This window comes from Berghia stephanieae, chromosome 1 (assembly GCF_034508935.2).
Source record: "Berghia stephanieae isolate SIO BIC M18660-M18661 chromosome 1, UCSD_Bste_1.3, whole genome shotgun sequence".
Taxonomy (NCBI): domain Eukaryota; kingdom Metazoa; phylum Mollusca; class Gastropoda; order Nudibranchia; family Aeolidiidae; genus Berghia; species Berghia stephanieae.
In genome coordinates this window covers 132,736,779-132,752,571 of record NC_088360.1, presented here as the reverse complement: position 1 = coordinate 132,752,571, position 15,793 = coordinate 132,736,779, and the positions used below count along the sequence as shown (strand labels likewise).

At 36.0% G+C, this 15,793-nt stretch overlaps 1 protein-coding gene across 2 annotated transcripts; it reads left to right on the top strand.

Annotated features, from left to right (window-relative positions):
- Positions 1-1,298: 1,298 nt before the first annotated feature.
- Positions 1,299-14,762, top strand: LOC144963228 (protein YIF1B-B-like). 2 transcript variants are annotated; one of them, XM_078897064.1, is made up of 10 exons: positions 1,299-1,346; positions 2,021-2,105; positions 3,032-3,178; positions 4,707-4,861; positions 6,467-6,571; positions 7,421-7,499; positions 8,565-8,622; positions 11,254-11,409; positions 12,064-12,157; positions 12,631-14,762. In XM_078897064.1, the coding sequence occupies exons 2-10, from the start codon at positions 2,081-2,083 to the stop codon at positions 12,790-12,792; spliced, it is 981 nt and encodes a 326-aa protein (XP_078753190.1). In that variant the 5' UTR covers positions 1,299-1,346; positions 2,021-2,080; the 3' UTR covers positions 12,793-14,762. The 2 variants fall into 2 exon arrangements, with proteins under 2 accessions (XP_078753190.1, XP_078753191.1); XM_078897065.1 differs by having other exon boundaries at positions 1,339-1,450.
- The last annotated feature ends 1,031 nt before the right edge of the window (positions 14,763-15,793 follow it).

Below are 15,793 nucleotides of genomic sequence, written 5' to 3'. Positions count from 1 at the left end.
CTCGTCAGGTCTACGACAGACATGCCCCAACCATTGCCATCTTCTCCAGACATTCAAGAGACTCCACTTCCGCTCCTGCTCTCGGGTCCTCGTTTGAGATTTTATTCGGCCAGAATTTCTTGGAGATTCGTCCTAAATGTTGTTTTCAGAGTAGCAATATGGCCCTGGTACTAAACAAAATATTGAACAAAAATGAATATTATAGCAGATTTAAAAATAGTTTACAGTAAATGGCGGCGGTTTTGATGGTTGTAGTGGTGATAGTGGTGATGGATGTGGCGAAAGTAATGGTGCTGGGGGTACCTGCTCGTAATGACTCTCCAATTTACCTTGCTTGAGTCAGATTCAACGAAACACCAAAAGCAAGAAAACAAAAATAAAACAAAACAAAACAACAACAAAAAACACAACCCAAAACAAACAAACAAACAAAACAACAACAAACAAAACAAAACAAAAATAAAACAAAACAAACTGGAAAACAAACAATAAAAAACAGCAAAAAGAAAAAAAAAAACCACAACAAACTACCAAAAGAAAAACCCCCCAAAAAACAACAACCTCTCCCTTCAAAAATCAAAACAAAACAAAACAAAACAAACAAACAAATTATAATAAATTTACATTTTCTTTATCTTGTCTTGCATTTAGACTCAAATTTAGAGTGACTGTTATCAACACTTTCGACATAAATAGGCTAACTCTTCTATGTGTTTTGGTTTATGTGTTCACTTCCGCTATTTTTCGGCTGCTGCAGGGTTGCCAGTTTGGCATTTTAAATGCCAGATTCCAAAAATCTGGCATTTTTGAAAACCGTTTGGCATTAGAAAAATCATTTGGCATTTGGCATTTTCATTTGGCATTTTTTTTATTTGGAATTTTCTCTATAACTTCTTTGGACTCTGCACTTGAACCAGATTAAACAAAAAACATCATAAGAAACACGAAACAGTAAGTTTTCTTAATTGTCAATAATTATTTAACTGTTTACGTATTTACCTTTCATGTTAATGTATTTCTTTTTCATTCTTAAAATCCAACCGTGGTGTAGTGGTTTAGCACTCCACTTAGTAGTCAGTAGGTAAAAAATTACCCCAACAGGAAATTTAGTATAATTCAAAAAAAAAAAAAAAATAAAAAAATAAAAAAAAGAAAAGAAAACACGCAAGCCACCAGGATATGATAGTAAATTGTCTTTCAAAAGTGAGTAGTTTTCTTAGTGGGGGTGGGAGTCAACAGACTTTGGCATTTTTTTGAGTGTTTTGGCATTTTTTGAGTCTTCCCCTGGCATTTTGTTGAAAAATAATCTGGCAACCCTGGGCTGCTGCCAACTCAGATAATGCAAGGTATACAGATTGTTTTGATTGATGTTTATTGCTTACATCACTGATTTCTACACAAAAACGCATTGAATTCTAAACATCAATTCTCCAGAATTATACTATAGGATGTATAATTTATTTCGTTTTTTTTTTTCTGTAAAGCTTATCCACTCGTCTTTTATAAACATGACTTTTGGTAGAACAAGTACAAGACTGTCGTCACCGGCACCGTCGTTCTATCTGAATATCTTCTGCTGATGAATCAGAGCTTTCTCTCTCTTCTCTAAATAAAATTGTCTCCTGTTTACCTCTGAAACTCCTCCTATTAGTTAAATTATAAAAGTATCTGAATATAAGTTTATGGTCAAATATGATCAAATTGCACTTTGGTTTTCCTGAGAGAGAGGGAGATAGATAAAGATAGAGATAGAGTATCATAGAGAGAGAGAGAGAGAGACGGGAGCTGTCCCACTACCCACTTCAGGATAGAGTTGTTTGGCTTTTGACACTGTGATTTATTTTATTCTGTATTCATCTGGCACCCCCCTAAACCCTAGCCTATATTTCTCACCATTATCGAATAGACGTGCCCAATCCACACTTTTTCCTAATTTTATTGTTTTAGTTTTAGTGTAATTTAATGTCCTTATTATTATATTGATGACTTTTTAAAAAAAACACATTATTTTCATTTGCAGGATTTTTAGCCTCTAACTGAACCTTGCATGGTTAGAGATTAACAGAGATCTGCATTGAAAATGGATTTGCCCTCAAATTATAAAGGTATTGAATTCATGTTTGAATCATTTGCAAATTGTAAAGGTATTGACTTACAATATTTAGTAATTTTTAAAATTATAAAGGAAGCAAAGTTTTACTCATTGATAGTTTTCCTCAGATCCGGGGAAATCCTCGATTTTGGAGTTAAAAAAGGATTTTCCTCCTTTTAAGAAATTTACATTTCCCTCTTCCATTCAATGTATTGGTAGAGAGAGAGAGAGAGAGAGAGAGAGAGAGAGAGAGAGAGAGAGAGAGAGAGAGAGAGAGAGAGAGAGAGAGTTGATGTGTGGACCATACAGATGTATTTTCTTTATACCTGGGTAAAGAAAACGGCTACTTTGATATTAAGCTTTTAACAGGAGGATAATGTTTAATTTTTTTCACTATTTGTATCAGAGACTATTGACTGTGTTTAAATGTCTTGGGGTTATGAATGCCTTGTTCATAGTAATATCATTCAAATAAATTTTCTATTGATCTGCATATTATTTATCAGTGCTGATGGTTCTCCTCGGATACGCGGAAATCCACGATTTTGGTGTCAGAGGAGTAATTTCCTCTCCCCCCCCCCCCCCCCCCCCCCCCCATACAATGTACTGGTAGTGAGAGACTTGATGTTTGGTGGATCAACTAGGTGCAGTTTCTCACTCTTCAGAAGTTAGCTAGAGTATCAATGATAATGATAGTTTATTATATCAGATTGCTCTAAATGCAGGGGTTAATGCGGTAAAAATGGGCATAAAGGCAAATGTTTAAAATGTTCCTCTTTTTTAAACTTTTTTTTTTGTCACCATCAGCACTGATTTTTGCTCCTGAAACATACAGGAGATGTTGGTGTGGGAAAAAATGGAATTAGTATTAAATGTCCCTTAGCATTTCCAACACTTCATCAGTAGAAATAAAAATTACTCTAATGTATTATTCAACAGGGCAACAAAAAAGGCGCCAGAAGAAGCAGCAGCAGCAGCAACAACCTCCAGAGCAACAGTATGACGCCTATGGCATGCAAAACCCACAGCAACAATACATGCAACAAATGGGGCAACCCGACATGTTTTATGGAGGAGGTGCACAAGGCTAGTATTTTTTAAAAAAATATTTAAAAAATTGTACTATAATATCTATTAATCTTTTCAACTCTCTACTTACAATTTCATATTATTTTCACAAAACTTTACACAATACCACCCAACACGAAACTATTTTTTGTAATCAAACAGAAAATATCAAGCTCATTCTATATATATAATAGTGATCAGCAAAAATGAGCTCTTCAACTCAGTGTCAAGATTTTATAGCAATAACAAAAACATTTCTTTAAATTTTGTAACGTGCCAAAGAAATCAGTGGCGGAGTGGCTAAGGCATGGCACTGTAACCAGGTAGGCCCCGGGTTCGATCCCCGCTTCAGGCACTTTTGCTTTTTTTTTACCTTGGGCAAGATTATTAATCCCCAATTTGCTCACTTGGACAATATGGGTGATTCCTGTTAACATCAGACATCTTGTCTAATGGATTATCTATATTCCTTTGTGGAATGCCAAAGCAACAATATCTTATGATGTCGGGGCGGAATGGTATAATTTTTTGTCTTTTTAAAAAAAATTTTTTGTAGCAATTTATTGAATGCTGTATAGAAAGTAAAAGTAATGATTTATTGAATGCTGCATAGGAAGGTCGAGTGGAATTGTAATTGCCATAAGTCATGGATTATCAACATAACATTTTTGTTCATGAGAATGCAATAGAATGTACATGTTTAACATTGAATTTCTTTCACAATGTGATATGTGATTTATTTTTATAATATTCACATGATGAATTATGTAGAAATGTGAACCCTTTGTTAGCGTCTTGTTTGAGGAGGCTTTAATAAAGGCATTCCCCGGACTTGACTACTTGAAAATTTGAATATTTGTAATTTTTAGAAGATAAATATTATAGTAGGGGGTCCCGATAGCTCAGTTGGTAGGGCACTCGCTTCACAAACAAAGGGACCGAGATCAATCCTGGGTGCAGTCGAGATTTATTTCTGATCCCCCTGTCCACCCAGCAGTGAATGGGTAGCTGAGTCAGATAGATTTGGCAGAAAGTACTTTGCGATAGACTAGTGTCCTATCCAAAGGGTAGCAAGCAATTGCTATTGTCCGTTTCATGCTACTCTAGAAACAGGGATAAACTCTGGCTCCATGGGCCCAATGGTTCAGAAGGACTACTTACTTAAATATTATAGTCGCTATAGTTAACTTTAAAAATCAACAATTTACTCTCACAAGGATTGAATAACACTTCAAAATCCTCAGAATTGTGTAGTATGGCATCACTTTCATTTTCAGTTTTAATGACTTAAAGATGCTCATGAAGTTCTGAATTTGGAGCCAAACTTTCATAATTCTATGAATTTTCAGAATAGTAGACAGTTTGCATTTCCAGATTAAATTACTGATCATTTGATTTTGATGGAATAAGATGTGCAGCATTGAGAATCTTGTATAATATCCTAAACTCTAAGATTTTTCTCATTTTTATTTTCTCTTTGTTTGAAAATGAAAGCCATTTCATAAATGGTTCTTTTTTTTTTCACTAAAAAAAAAAAAAAAAACAGGTTTCGATAACCAAGGTGGCTATGGTGGTGGGCAGATGGGTGGCGGTGTCCCCCAATTTCCCGGCCAACAATATCTGAATGATCCCATGGCCAACATGGCAATGCAATACGGCCAGAGTCTGGCTGGACAGGGGAAAGATCTCGTCAACAAAAATGTGAGTTTCTACACTAACTTTCGACCATTTTATTCCTCTGTAAATAAATTAATTTAAAATACAATAAATAAAATTCCCTTAATTCATCCCATAGGGGGTCCTGATAGCTCATTTGATAGAGCACTCGCTTCACATGCAAAGGGACCAAGATCGATGCTGTGTGCAGTCGAAATTTTTTCTCTGATCCCCGCCCTTGTCCACCCAGCAATGAATGAGTAGCTGAGTCTGTGAAATTTGGTGGAAAGTACTTTGCGATAGACTAGCATCCTATCCAAAGGAGAGCAAGCAATTGCTAATGTCTGTTTCACTCTATAGAAACAGGGATAAACTCCTGCTCCATGGGCCCAATGGCTCTGAAGGACTATAGAATTCATCCCATAGGGGAAATTTGTCTTTAGGGTCTGTCTATTCCAAAGGAACATTGGAATAGCCCAGGCATCAGCTGTAGTGCAGTGCTGCAAACTCAACTAGGGCGAGGTGACTTGCTCAAGGCCACACATTGCAGCACGTATTCAAACTTGATACCATTCAGGAATGGAGCAGAGTCTGTACCGTCGAGCCACACTGTTTTATCAGTATCTCTAACTGTAGTTTGGTATGTTGGGTTGGGTTGTTACAAATGTTGGATTCTTCAAAAGAGGGGGTTTTTAGGCCCAAGGAAAGAAAAAAAAATTCTGTCAGCCAAGACTCAAGCCAGGCTTGTTTGTATAGAGTCTCACACTCTACCAGTTGAATCACTGTTTTCCCTCTTCTTGCAAGGTTGCCAATTTTCTGTATATTTACGGAATTCAGTATGTTATATACCCCCAGTATTTTTACAAATCACCTGCTCAATGGAAAAAAAAAGTCAGCTCAGAATGTCTTATTACTGGAATTCAACACTCAGACAGGGTCAGTCAATGTGTTTGCGTAAAAGTTCAGTAAACTTTTACCTCCTGAATTGGCAACGCTGTTCTTGACTACCAGTTACAGTATTTTTGTTATTAAATCAACCAGTTAACGGCCGTGCTCTGGAAAACTTGTAATTTAAGAATTTAGCCAGAAATCTCATCCTTCAAATATCAATCGATTTAATTGCCTCTCATCTTGGCGAAAACTTCAAAAGAAGTCCATATTTAATTTTTGCCAAGATTAGGGTCATTTAAATCAATTTATACTTGAATGGGGGCAGGGGAGGGGGAGAGTCCCGATAGCTCAGTTGGTAGAGCACTCACTTCACAATCAAAGGGACTGAGATCGATCCCAGGCGCAGTCGAGATTTTTTTTCTGACCGACCCCCTGCTCTCCCAGCAGTGATTGGGTAGCTGGGTCTGTTGGTTCTGGTGAAAAGTACTTTGCGATAGACTGACTTTCTATCCAAGGGGTAGCAAGCAATTGCTATTGTCCATTTCACACTATAGAAACCGGGATGAACTCCGGCTCCAAGAGGCTAATGGCTCTGAAGGACTAATCAATTTAATATTTGAAGGATGAGTTTTCCGGCTAAAAATTTTTTAATACAAGTTTTTTCAGATTACGGCAACTGACTGGTAAATGAAATGCCTTTTTCTTTGACATTGTATGCCAGATTGACTCCCATTTTGTTTTCTCGTTTTTCTATTTCAGATTGAAAAATATGTCGCATCTTCTAAGTTGAAATATTATTTTGCTGTTGATACTGCCTACGTTGGCAAAAAACTTGGTCTTTTGTTCTTCCCATTCACTCATTCAGTGAGTATTACTATTTCATTAACTTAAATATTTTTATTTTTTTAAAAATTGAGCTTTTATATAGCGAAACATCTACTAAACATGCTCAAAGCGCTTTACAAGGGGTCCCTGGCCAACAGCAACACTTAACAAATAGTATGGGACTTGGCGCCTGTTAGGCGATATTACATTTTTTGTGGACAGAGACAACGCTGTTAATGGCCAGGTACTCATTTTACACCTGAGTATGGTGAGAGAATGTGAGTAAAGAGCCTTTTCCAAGAACTCAACTATGAGCCGAGTGACGCTTGAACCCAGGACCTTCCGATCAGAAAGCGAGTGTCTTACCACAAGACCACATAACCGCACTAAAACACAGTAAGGTTCTATGCAATTGTACAAGTAAACAAATAATCAGCGATTTTATAATATAAAAATAGTACAAAATCTCATCTTTTATTGTATGCAATTGAAGCCAATACGTTTATTTTTCTGGTTAAAATTCGATTTTGCACAATTTTTATCAATACATATACAACTAGACATGACGCCTTTTTGACGATATTACATTTTTTTTCTGACAGAGACAACGCTGTTAACGGCCAGGTACTCATTTTACACCTGAGTATGGTGAGAGAATGTTTGTAAAGAGCCTTTTCCAAGGACTCAACTGTGCGTTGAGTGAGGCTCTAACCCAGGACCTTCCGATCCGAAAGCGAGTGTCATACCACTAGACCGCATAGCCGCACTTAAATTACTATTATTATAAGTTGTGTTAAAATTATATCTTACCCACACTTATACAACATTGATCTTGAATGAGGTTAAAAGTTTCAATTAAAAAATAAAAATTGATATCATTTGTTTTAGGACTGGTCAATTCGATACAACCAGGATGAGCCCATCGCACCAAGATATGAAATCAATGCTCCAGATCTATATTTGCCAGGTAATGATGTTGTAGGTGTAAATGCTGTTATGAGAATAGATTATTCACTATTCGCATTTCAATTTCCTACAGTTTATCAACAAATATTTGATGACCGTTTATCAAACACTGATTGATGACTTCAGTCAGTCTTTATTTAGGGATCCTGCTCTTTTGAAAATACTGTCATTGTTGATGTTGTTGTTGTAGTAGTAGTAGTAGTAGTTAGTAGTTAGTAGCTAGTGAGTAGTTAGTAGTAGTAGTTGTAGTAATAGTGGTAGTAGTTGTAGTAGTAGTAGCATTAGTCGTAGTAGTAGTAGTAGTAGTAGTAGTAGTAGTAGTAGTAGTAGTGGTAGTAGTAGTGGTAGTAGTAGTAGTAATAGTAATAGTAGTAGTAGTAGTAGTGGTAGCAGTAGTAGTTCTTGTTCTTGTTTTTCTTCTCTTTTAGTCATCTTCTTCTTCTTCATGATCATTATCATCGTCATCATCATCATTGTCACATCATCATCATCATCTTCTTTTTCTTCTTTCCCCAGACCGAATGTCTTTTACAATAGTGACATTTTTAAAAAAATCCCAACTAATGTTGCCATTTGTTCGTGAATCTAGATTATATTATATAATAGTCCAAACATACTGCTGTTTTGTGTCATGACTGTATTGTGTGTTTTAGCCCTTTCAAAAGTTGGCTGTTATGTAAAAAGGATTAACAGCCCTTCATAATTATTATTATTTATAATGAAAGCAGACCTGCCAACCCTTCACATTCCAAAAGTGGAATCAGAACGGCTGAAAATAGGAATTTGAAACCAAAAAAAAAAAAAAAGGAATTTCACCTCTTTCACCCCCACCTCCCTCTTTGCTCTTTTTTTTATTCTTGCCATTATCATCATTTTTGAAAATCGGAATTTTACAGACAACGGCGGAATGGTACAAAAAAGAAGTGTGAAAATAGGAATGATTGATTCCGCCAAAAGCGGAAGGGTTGGCAGGTATGTGAAAGGTAGAGTCATCACTGTTGTAATGTGGATATTGCAAACATCAATCTCGCATCTCTAATCGTGTATTGTTGTTTCCATCTTTCAGCCATGGCATTTGTTACTTATGTATTGGTGGCCGGGATGGTGTTAGGGACCCAAGACAGGTACGATTCCATTTCTATTTGTAAATAAAAAAAATAAGTAGTCCTTCAGAGCCATTTATTTGGCCCCATGGAGCCAAAGTTTATATCCCAGTTTCTATAGCATGAAACGGGTGAGCAATTGCTTGCTACCCTTTAGATAAGATTCGTAATTTATTGCAAAGTATTTTCCACAGATCTAACAGACCCAGCTACCTAATCTTTGTTGGGTGGTCAGGGGGTCAGGATCGATCTCGTTCCCTTTGTGAATTGTGAAGTGAATGTTATATTAACTGAGATATTGGGACTCCCTCTTTTTGTTATCGTATGTTTAAATTATCAGAAGATTGATTTATTTTAATTTATTATGTCATATTAAATAATATAGACCTGTAAATTCTCAGTCAATCAACTGAAATCAGTCAATTTGTCAAATTCAAATATTTAAAAAAAGAAAGAAAGAAAGAAATAAAAAAAGAAAGAATTCACAAATCGTAGTCGAATGACCGTAAAATAATTAGGAGTGTTCCACAGCGCTACGCATAGCTCATGGGGACCGTTTATATTAATGATGTATATGTTGCCAAGACAAAGCGACGCTTTTTATAAAAGGCGTGTCTGAACACTTCCCTGGGTATTTTCACACATCCTTCGTTAAATTATTTTTTCACTTTCCAATCCGTCGTGATCCCAACTGTAGCCAATTTTAACTGAGCCACCGAGCGATAAATTTCACTGTTTCATCTAAGCCAAAATTGACCACATTTACCCTTCGAGTCTCAAAACTATGATAAAGTAAATTGCGAAAGCCGCAAGTCCGTTATGTAGACATCTTCAAATCGAAAGTTAGGATAGATTGCTACAAGCACATTTCGATTGCCTCACGTTGTAAACAAACTGGTTGACCGTTTCTTCACTGATTGAGTACCTGATCATAAGGAACAATGGTAAGTAGCCTAATTAATTCCCGTGCAAATCAGGACGTTTTCTGCCATTGTTTTGCTCAAGCCCAAGCGAGCTTGCTGTTTTGTGGCGATTTACCTTCATTTCGATTCTTTGAATTTTTCCGCTACGCCTGCCGAAGTTTCTTCTTGATAATTCACTTCTACTTAATAATTCAGTGTATTGGCCTGAAGTCATATTTATTTAAGTTTTTTTTTCTCTGTCATTTACTGATTGAAAATCAAGTTTGCTCATTGCTACATTATTCTAATGTTCACAATGGCTGAGCTGTTCTTGGATCGCAATTCAGACTTGTCGAGCATCGATAAAGATGTGAGTCCCGTGAGGAATAAATTCAATTGGTCATGGCTAGAAGTTAAAGATGATAATGGTGATTATTTTTCTATGTCAAAAAAATTCCAGAGGCAGGAATATGACTTTGATGAAGTCATCTTTACCTATATGAATGACATGCTTATTTAGCATTCCTTCTACATCAAATTATGACAGTCATACTTCCAGACTTCCAGTAAGAAATAACACCCACTATTTTGATATATTGTATTTATCACTCTCCTCTCCAATGATGCACTTATTTTTTTAAAAAATAATTGAATCTTCAGTTTGTCGAAGAGTTTCAGTCAATTTTTATAGAGCTCATTTACAGGTCTAATAATATTAATATGTATAATAACTTTTCTAACCAAACAAAGAAAAAACTAAGAAATTTGGAAAATCAAATCAACCCACCTGCCGAAATTGTGTTTATATATTTAAAAAATAGTATTTAATTTAAATCACAGTTGCGCATTAAAAATTTGAACACCATGTGGCGAAAATGAATTAAGGTGACGTGTTGTCTTTGTTTTTATAGATATGAGTATGAGGCGACGGCTCCTCGTGGAGAACTTAATATATTTTTCTAAAATACAAATGTAACATTTAAGATAATGACAAGTTTTGATATATTAAATTGTATGTTTGCATTTAGCAGAAAGTGTAAAGAAGAAAAATGAGACCATTTATATAACACCTAATATCTACTAAATGTGCTCAAAGCGTTTAAAAAGGGTTTCTTTTTATGGTCAAATTTTAGATGTGTCACAAAGTACAAACACATTTTGATCAGCACCAGGTTATCATAGATACATATTTGATAAGCTAGAACTATATTAAAGCAGTCCAGATAGTTTGTATGTTTTTTTTAGGAGGCAGCGTGGCTCGCGGTACAGTCTTTGCTTCATACCCAAAAGGTACCGATTTCGACTACTTGCCTTGTTGTGTGGCCGTCAGCAATTCACCTTGCCCTAGTTCACTTTGCAGTGCTGCACTGTGGCTGAAGCCTGCTTTATTCCAATCTTCCTTTTTTAATAGATCCTAAAGACAAGTTTCCCTTTGAGCATGAATAAAGGGAATTTATTTAATTTATTATTTATGAACGTTTTTTTAAAAGCATATTTCTACAGTTACTCTTTCTTTTTTCTTAAAACTTTTTTTTTTAAATGCCATCCTCTATGGCATCATTTGATACTGTCGCCTAGGCATTCCTTGAAGGAATAGAGATAATCCCATGTTGTCCAAAGTTAGCAAATTCGGGGTTAATAATCTTGCCCAAGGAAAAAAAACCCAAAGTGCACAGTTGATCTACATGGCAATAAATGTTGTATTAACAATTCTGGCTTATTTTCTTTCTTTCTTTTTTTTTGTTTGAAGGTTTACCCCAGAGCAGCTAGGTGTACAAGCAAGTTCTGCTTTGGTCTGGCTCGTCCTGGAACTGTTGGCCTTTTCCCTAAGCCTCTACGTCATGAACCTTAATTCTCAACTTAAATATTTAGATATCGTAGCTTTTTGTGGATACAAATTTGTTGGGTAAGTTCACTTTTTAAAAAACCCCAAAAGCCTGAGCTTTTATATAACGCAATATCCACTAAACTTGCTCAAAGGGTCCCTAGCCATCAGCAACACTTAATATGTAGGATGTGACATGACGTCTGTTAGGCGATATTACAATTTGTTTTAGGACAGAGAAAACGCTGTTAACAGTAATATATTTCAGTGGAATCCTGATAAAGCCAACACTGCCGGCTCAGAAAGACTGGTTGACTTTAATCAAAGTGGACCTTTATCCATTATCAGTGGAACACGCTTAGGTAAAGAAGAGCAAAATACCTAACTCAAGATTTTTCTAATACAGGGGAGACCTACACCACAAAATTTCTCTGTTCTCGATCTGGAATTTAGTAATGTATTTATGTCTTTATTGTTTTTGTTTTTTTGTTGTTGTTGGTTGAAGAAGGGTTTTGAGCCTGAAACTTTTCGTGTTGGGTATTTTGTTCTTTTTTTTTTGAAGCTGTTGTTATAATCATTTTTGTTTTTTTCTAGATAAAGAAGAGGAAATTTGGGACCAACAAACGGTGTCGACTTAAATAGTGTTTACTTATGCAGATTCCATTGTACAATAATTATGATTACTGTATTTTGGGGGTTTTTTAAATGCTAATTTATTATTTTCTCACATTACAGAATGACGATAAGCCTTTTGGTTGGAGTTGTTGCTGGCTCAATGGGATATTATTGTACGTTGCTGTGGTTCTGCATCTCCCTGGTCTTTTTCTTGGTAAGTCATTCAACAAGAGGTCCATGAGTTGCTAAACTATTACAGTTCAGTTAAAACTTTCAATGCTTTTGTCTTTAATGTTCTTTGTATTATCACCATTTGACTCTCCTCCCCTAAACTTAGGTCCAATTAAACGTCTCATTGTATCTGGTATTAAAATAGGTATCGCAGAGCTCTCAATTTTCCGCGGATCCGCGGAAATCTGTGGTTTCTGAATTTTTCAGAGGTTCACAGTTGATCCGTGAGTTCAGCTTCTGACCAGCCATGGAATGAAAACAATTTTTAAAAAAATTTGTGTCGTTGTGAAAGTGGTCGAAGTTTTTTGCTAACCTGTTCGTTTCAATTTCGTTCCCATTTTTTTATTTGATTAGTTAGTTTTTGATAATTTTGATAGTCTCTGCAACCAATGTGAGCATATTTTCTTCATCCTCATTTTTTACCATCATCAAGAAAATGTTTATTTCTCATTGCAGGTGCGATCATTACGAGTCCATGTCTTGCCCCAACAGAGTGAGGAAGACGGCTATGCAAAGGGAAGTAAACGGAGTCTGTACCTGATCCTGTCGGTATCTTTGGTCCAACCGTTGTTGATGTGGTGGCTTACCAGTTATATCATGTCTTACAAAAAGCTTTAGTCATCGTTATTGATGCTATTTATAAAATGTGTGGTGAGCTTGTAAAACGAATTGAAAGTCAACTTTACCATTCTGTAAAGAGCGAGCATAAATATTTGCTTAGTCATCATTAAAATTTGCAATGTGGCAGAATTTTTGTAGCCAGGTTTTTCAAATCTTTCTGCTTCATTTTGGGTTGAATATTTTTAAGTCATATGTAAAATTTTTCTTTTTCTTATTGATTTAGCTAGTTGTAGTTGTCTATGTATTCCTTAATTTTTAAAATCTTCATTTTGATAAGAATTGCCAAAATTTGCAATTTATTTTTCAGGCTAAATCATGAAAGAAAAGTAATACTAGGGGATATACTTTTCAACATGTTCAGTCACGAGTCCACAATTGCTTTTCAGACGATTGAGTTGTCAGATTTTCGATCAGCATTTTTGTTTTTTCTCTTACTGTGATAACGTTTCTTTTTTTTTTTTTTTTCATAGCTTATGGCTGAAGCTGAAGGCAATGGTTGGTGTTGTTTCTGAGCTATAAATAATATGTTATAAACTCTAACAATGCTCATTGCTGCATTATCTAGATCATGTTAATTTGTAACGATGAAAACTCAACTGAAGTGAATCTAAATTTCCTAATGTTTTCTAAAACTTACTTTTGTAGTTTATGATAACATGAGTAAAGAGCTAGAGTTAGAGTCAAGTTGGTCGTCAATTCAGAGAGGGTAACTCTCTCTCTCGAGTTCATATGCATGGAAAATCAAACAAATTTGTTGGACTTTCAATGCGGGTGAACTGGAGAGAGTTAGACTTATAGCAAACAAGTAGTGCATAAATGGTAAACAGACCGGTTCATTATCAGTCAGACATGAGAATTGTCCTATCAACAATGTTGGAATTTGAAGGAGTATTGATACAAAGTGTTGTGTGAATAGGATTAGGATTCAATAGTCTGATGTCACATCCGCCCAGCAACCAGCAGCTTGGTTCTTAACAAAGAAAATTGGTACTTTTTATTCTTCATGCTGGCTTGAACTTTTTCACATATCAGGTGATCAGAATGTATAAAAGTCAAAACATGATCAGATTTATAATGTTTTTCTCCTCTGGATACACTATCATGCTCGTTGGAGAAGTATTTCATAAGGGCGTCCGCCATTGTATGGTTCCGATAGTTTAGAACCGGTTACTAAGTTACTATGCGTCATAACGAAACGAGGGAGGTGATGACACGATTGTTGAAGTTGAAACCTATTACCTTGATCTCCAAATGAACGTGCCTAATGAATGCACTCAGGACTTTGGGGATTTGACAAAGCCAGTCATATTTGCAAGCAGATGGATTGGTATATGAAGAAAATCAGGTATAATCAGAGAAAGATTCACGTGGTCTTGTACTCGCATCCACCGTTACACTTGTTTTATTAATGTAGTATATGTGGGGTTGGCTGAGAAAACCCTGAAAGATGCACAAATTTCACAAATTGAGTTATGTATGCAGTGGTGTAGACCACATCTTTTTGATCATTTACCACTTTCAATTTTCTTTCTAATTAGAACCCAAGCTCCGAATTTTTTTCTGAATAAAATTTGTCGCTGTGGGAAACACTTTATCTTCAATTTTGGCTCATATCTCGAATCGAAGCTTGCCGCATCTTCCCGGGTTTTCTCAGCCAGCTCACATGTTATTGCCTTGTTCTTCTACTTGTTTTCAAATTCTCTCACATAATGATTTCATTGTGGTTGTAAAATTTATTATTAATTATTTCATGAATGTAGATATAATGTGTCATTAACCAAACACTAATATATTTTAATAAAAATCATCCATGGAATTACAAATTACAAAACACAATTCATGTCAAATTTATATATTAATTATTCATTTTGTTGCATGCATGCATGACTTAGAGTGAACGCTTGTAATGTATGACCAAGCCATGACATTCTCATGTTGAAATTGGAATAAAACCAATGTAAAAAATGTTTTGGGGTCTTTCTGTTTTATGAGTTTGTGATTTGATTAGACATAATATTACTCCTGGTTAGGGTTCCTGACCTCCCATAGTGGGCAGGAAGGGCATTTACTGACGTCTTGTAACCCCTTTATCCGTTTTCCAACTTGCTTTTTGCCTTTGTCTTGGGATGAGATTACTTGGTTTTGTCCTTTCCTTTCTCGGAGTCCTTGCTGGGAGGGAATCAGTCAAATTTATAGTTAATTTTTGGGAGATGATATTTTTTCCTTGTAATTATACTCTCTTGTTTCATCAGGGCTGAGAATCTTCCGCCTAAAGGCGGATTTCCGCCTAAATGGTAGTTTATCTCCGCCCATCCCATCACATTTCCTCCTTTTTCAAATTTGCCGTGTCAAACATTTTCCTCAAAACCACAAAATCACCATTATGTCATATGTCATATTTTGACACCTGTGCTCAGTCTCGTGAAATTTAGTGACGGTCCCGTTTTTATGACGTTGGGCCAGACAGTATGGCACCAGATGTCACAATAGACACAAGACCAGTAGGTAGTGTTCTTTGATTAGTTAGTTGATGGTTGAAGGGGAAGGGGAGGGACAAATGGGTCTGGATTTTTTCCCCTTGTTGTAGGTACCTATTGCTTTTTAAATCTCTCTCTCTTTCCCCCCCCCCCCCCCCCCCCCCCCCCCCTTTGCCTTTCTTTCTATTTCTCCTTTCTTCTTCTTCTTTTTGACAATTGCTATTATCATCACTGAATAAAAAAACACTCACCAAAACCACTACATCAACATCTCTACCAACACTACTATTACAATCACCACCACAACATCATCCCTACCACCACTACTACTACAAATAGCACCACATCATCCCTACCACCACTACTACTACAACCACAACCACATCATCCCTACCACCACTACTATTACAACCATCATCCCTACCACCACTACTACTACAACCACCACCACATCATCCCTACCACCACTACTATTACAACCATCATCCCTACCACCACTACTATTACAACACCACCACAAT

Coding starts and splice junctions, on each gene's coding strand:
- LOC144963228 (XM_078897064.1), top strand. CDS start 2,081: ATGGATTTGCCCTCAAATTATAAAG. Junction 4,862..6,466: donor AAGATCTCGTCAACAAAAAT/GTGAGTTTCTAC, acceptor TTTCTATTTCAG/ATTGAAAAATATGTCGCATC. Junction 6,572..7,420: donor TCTTCCCATTCACTCATTCA/GTGAGTATTACT, acceptor CATTTGTTTTAG/GACTGGTCAATTCGATACAA.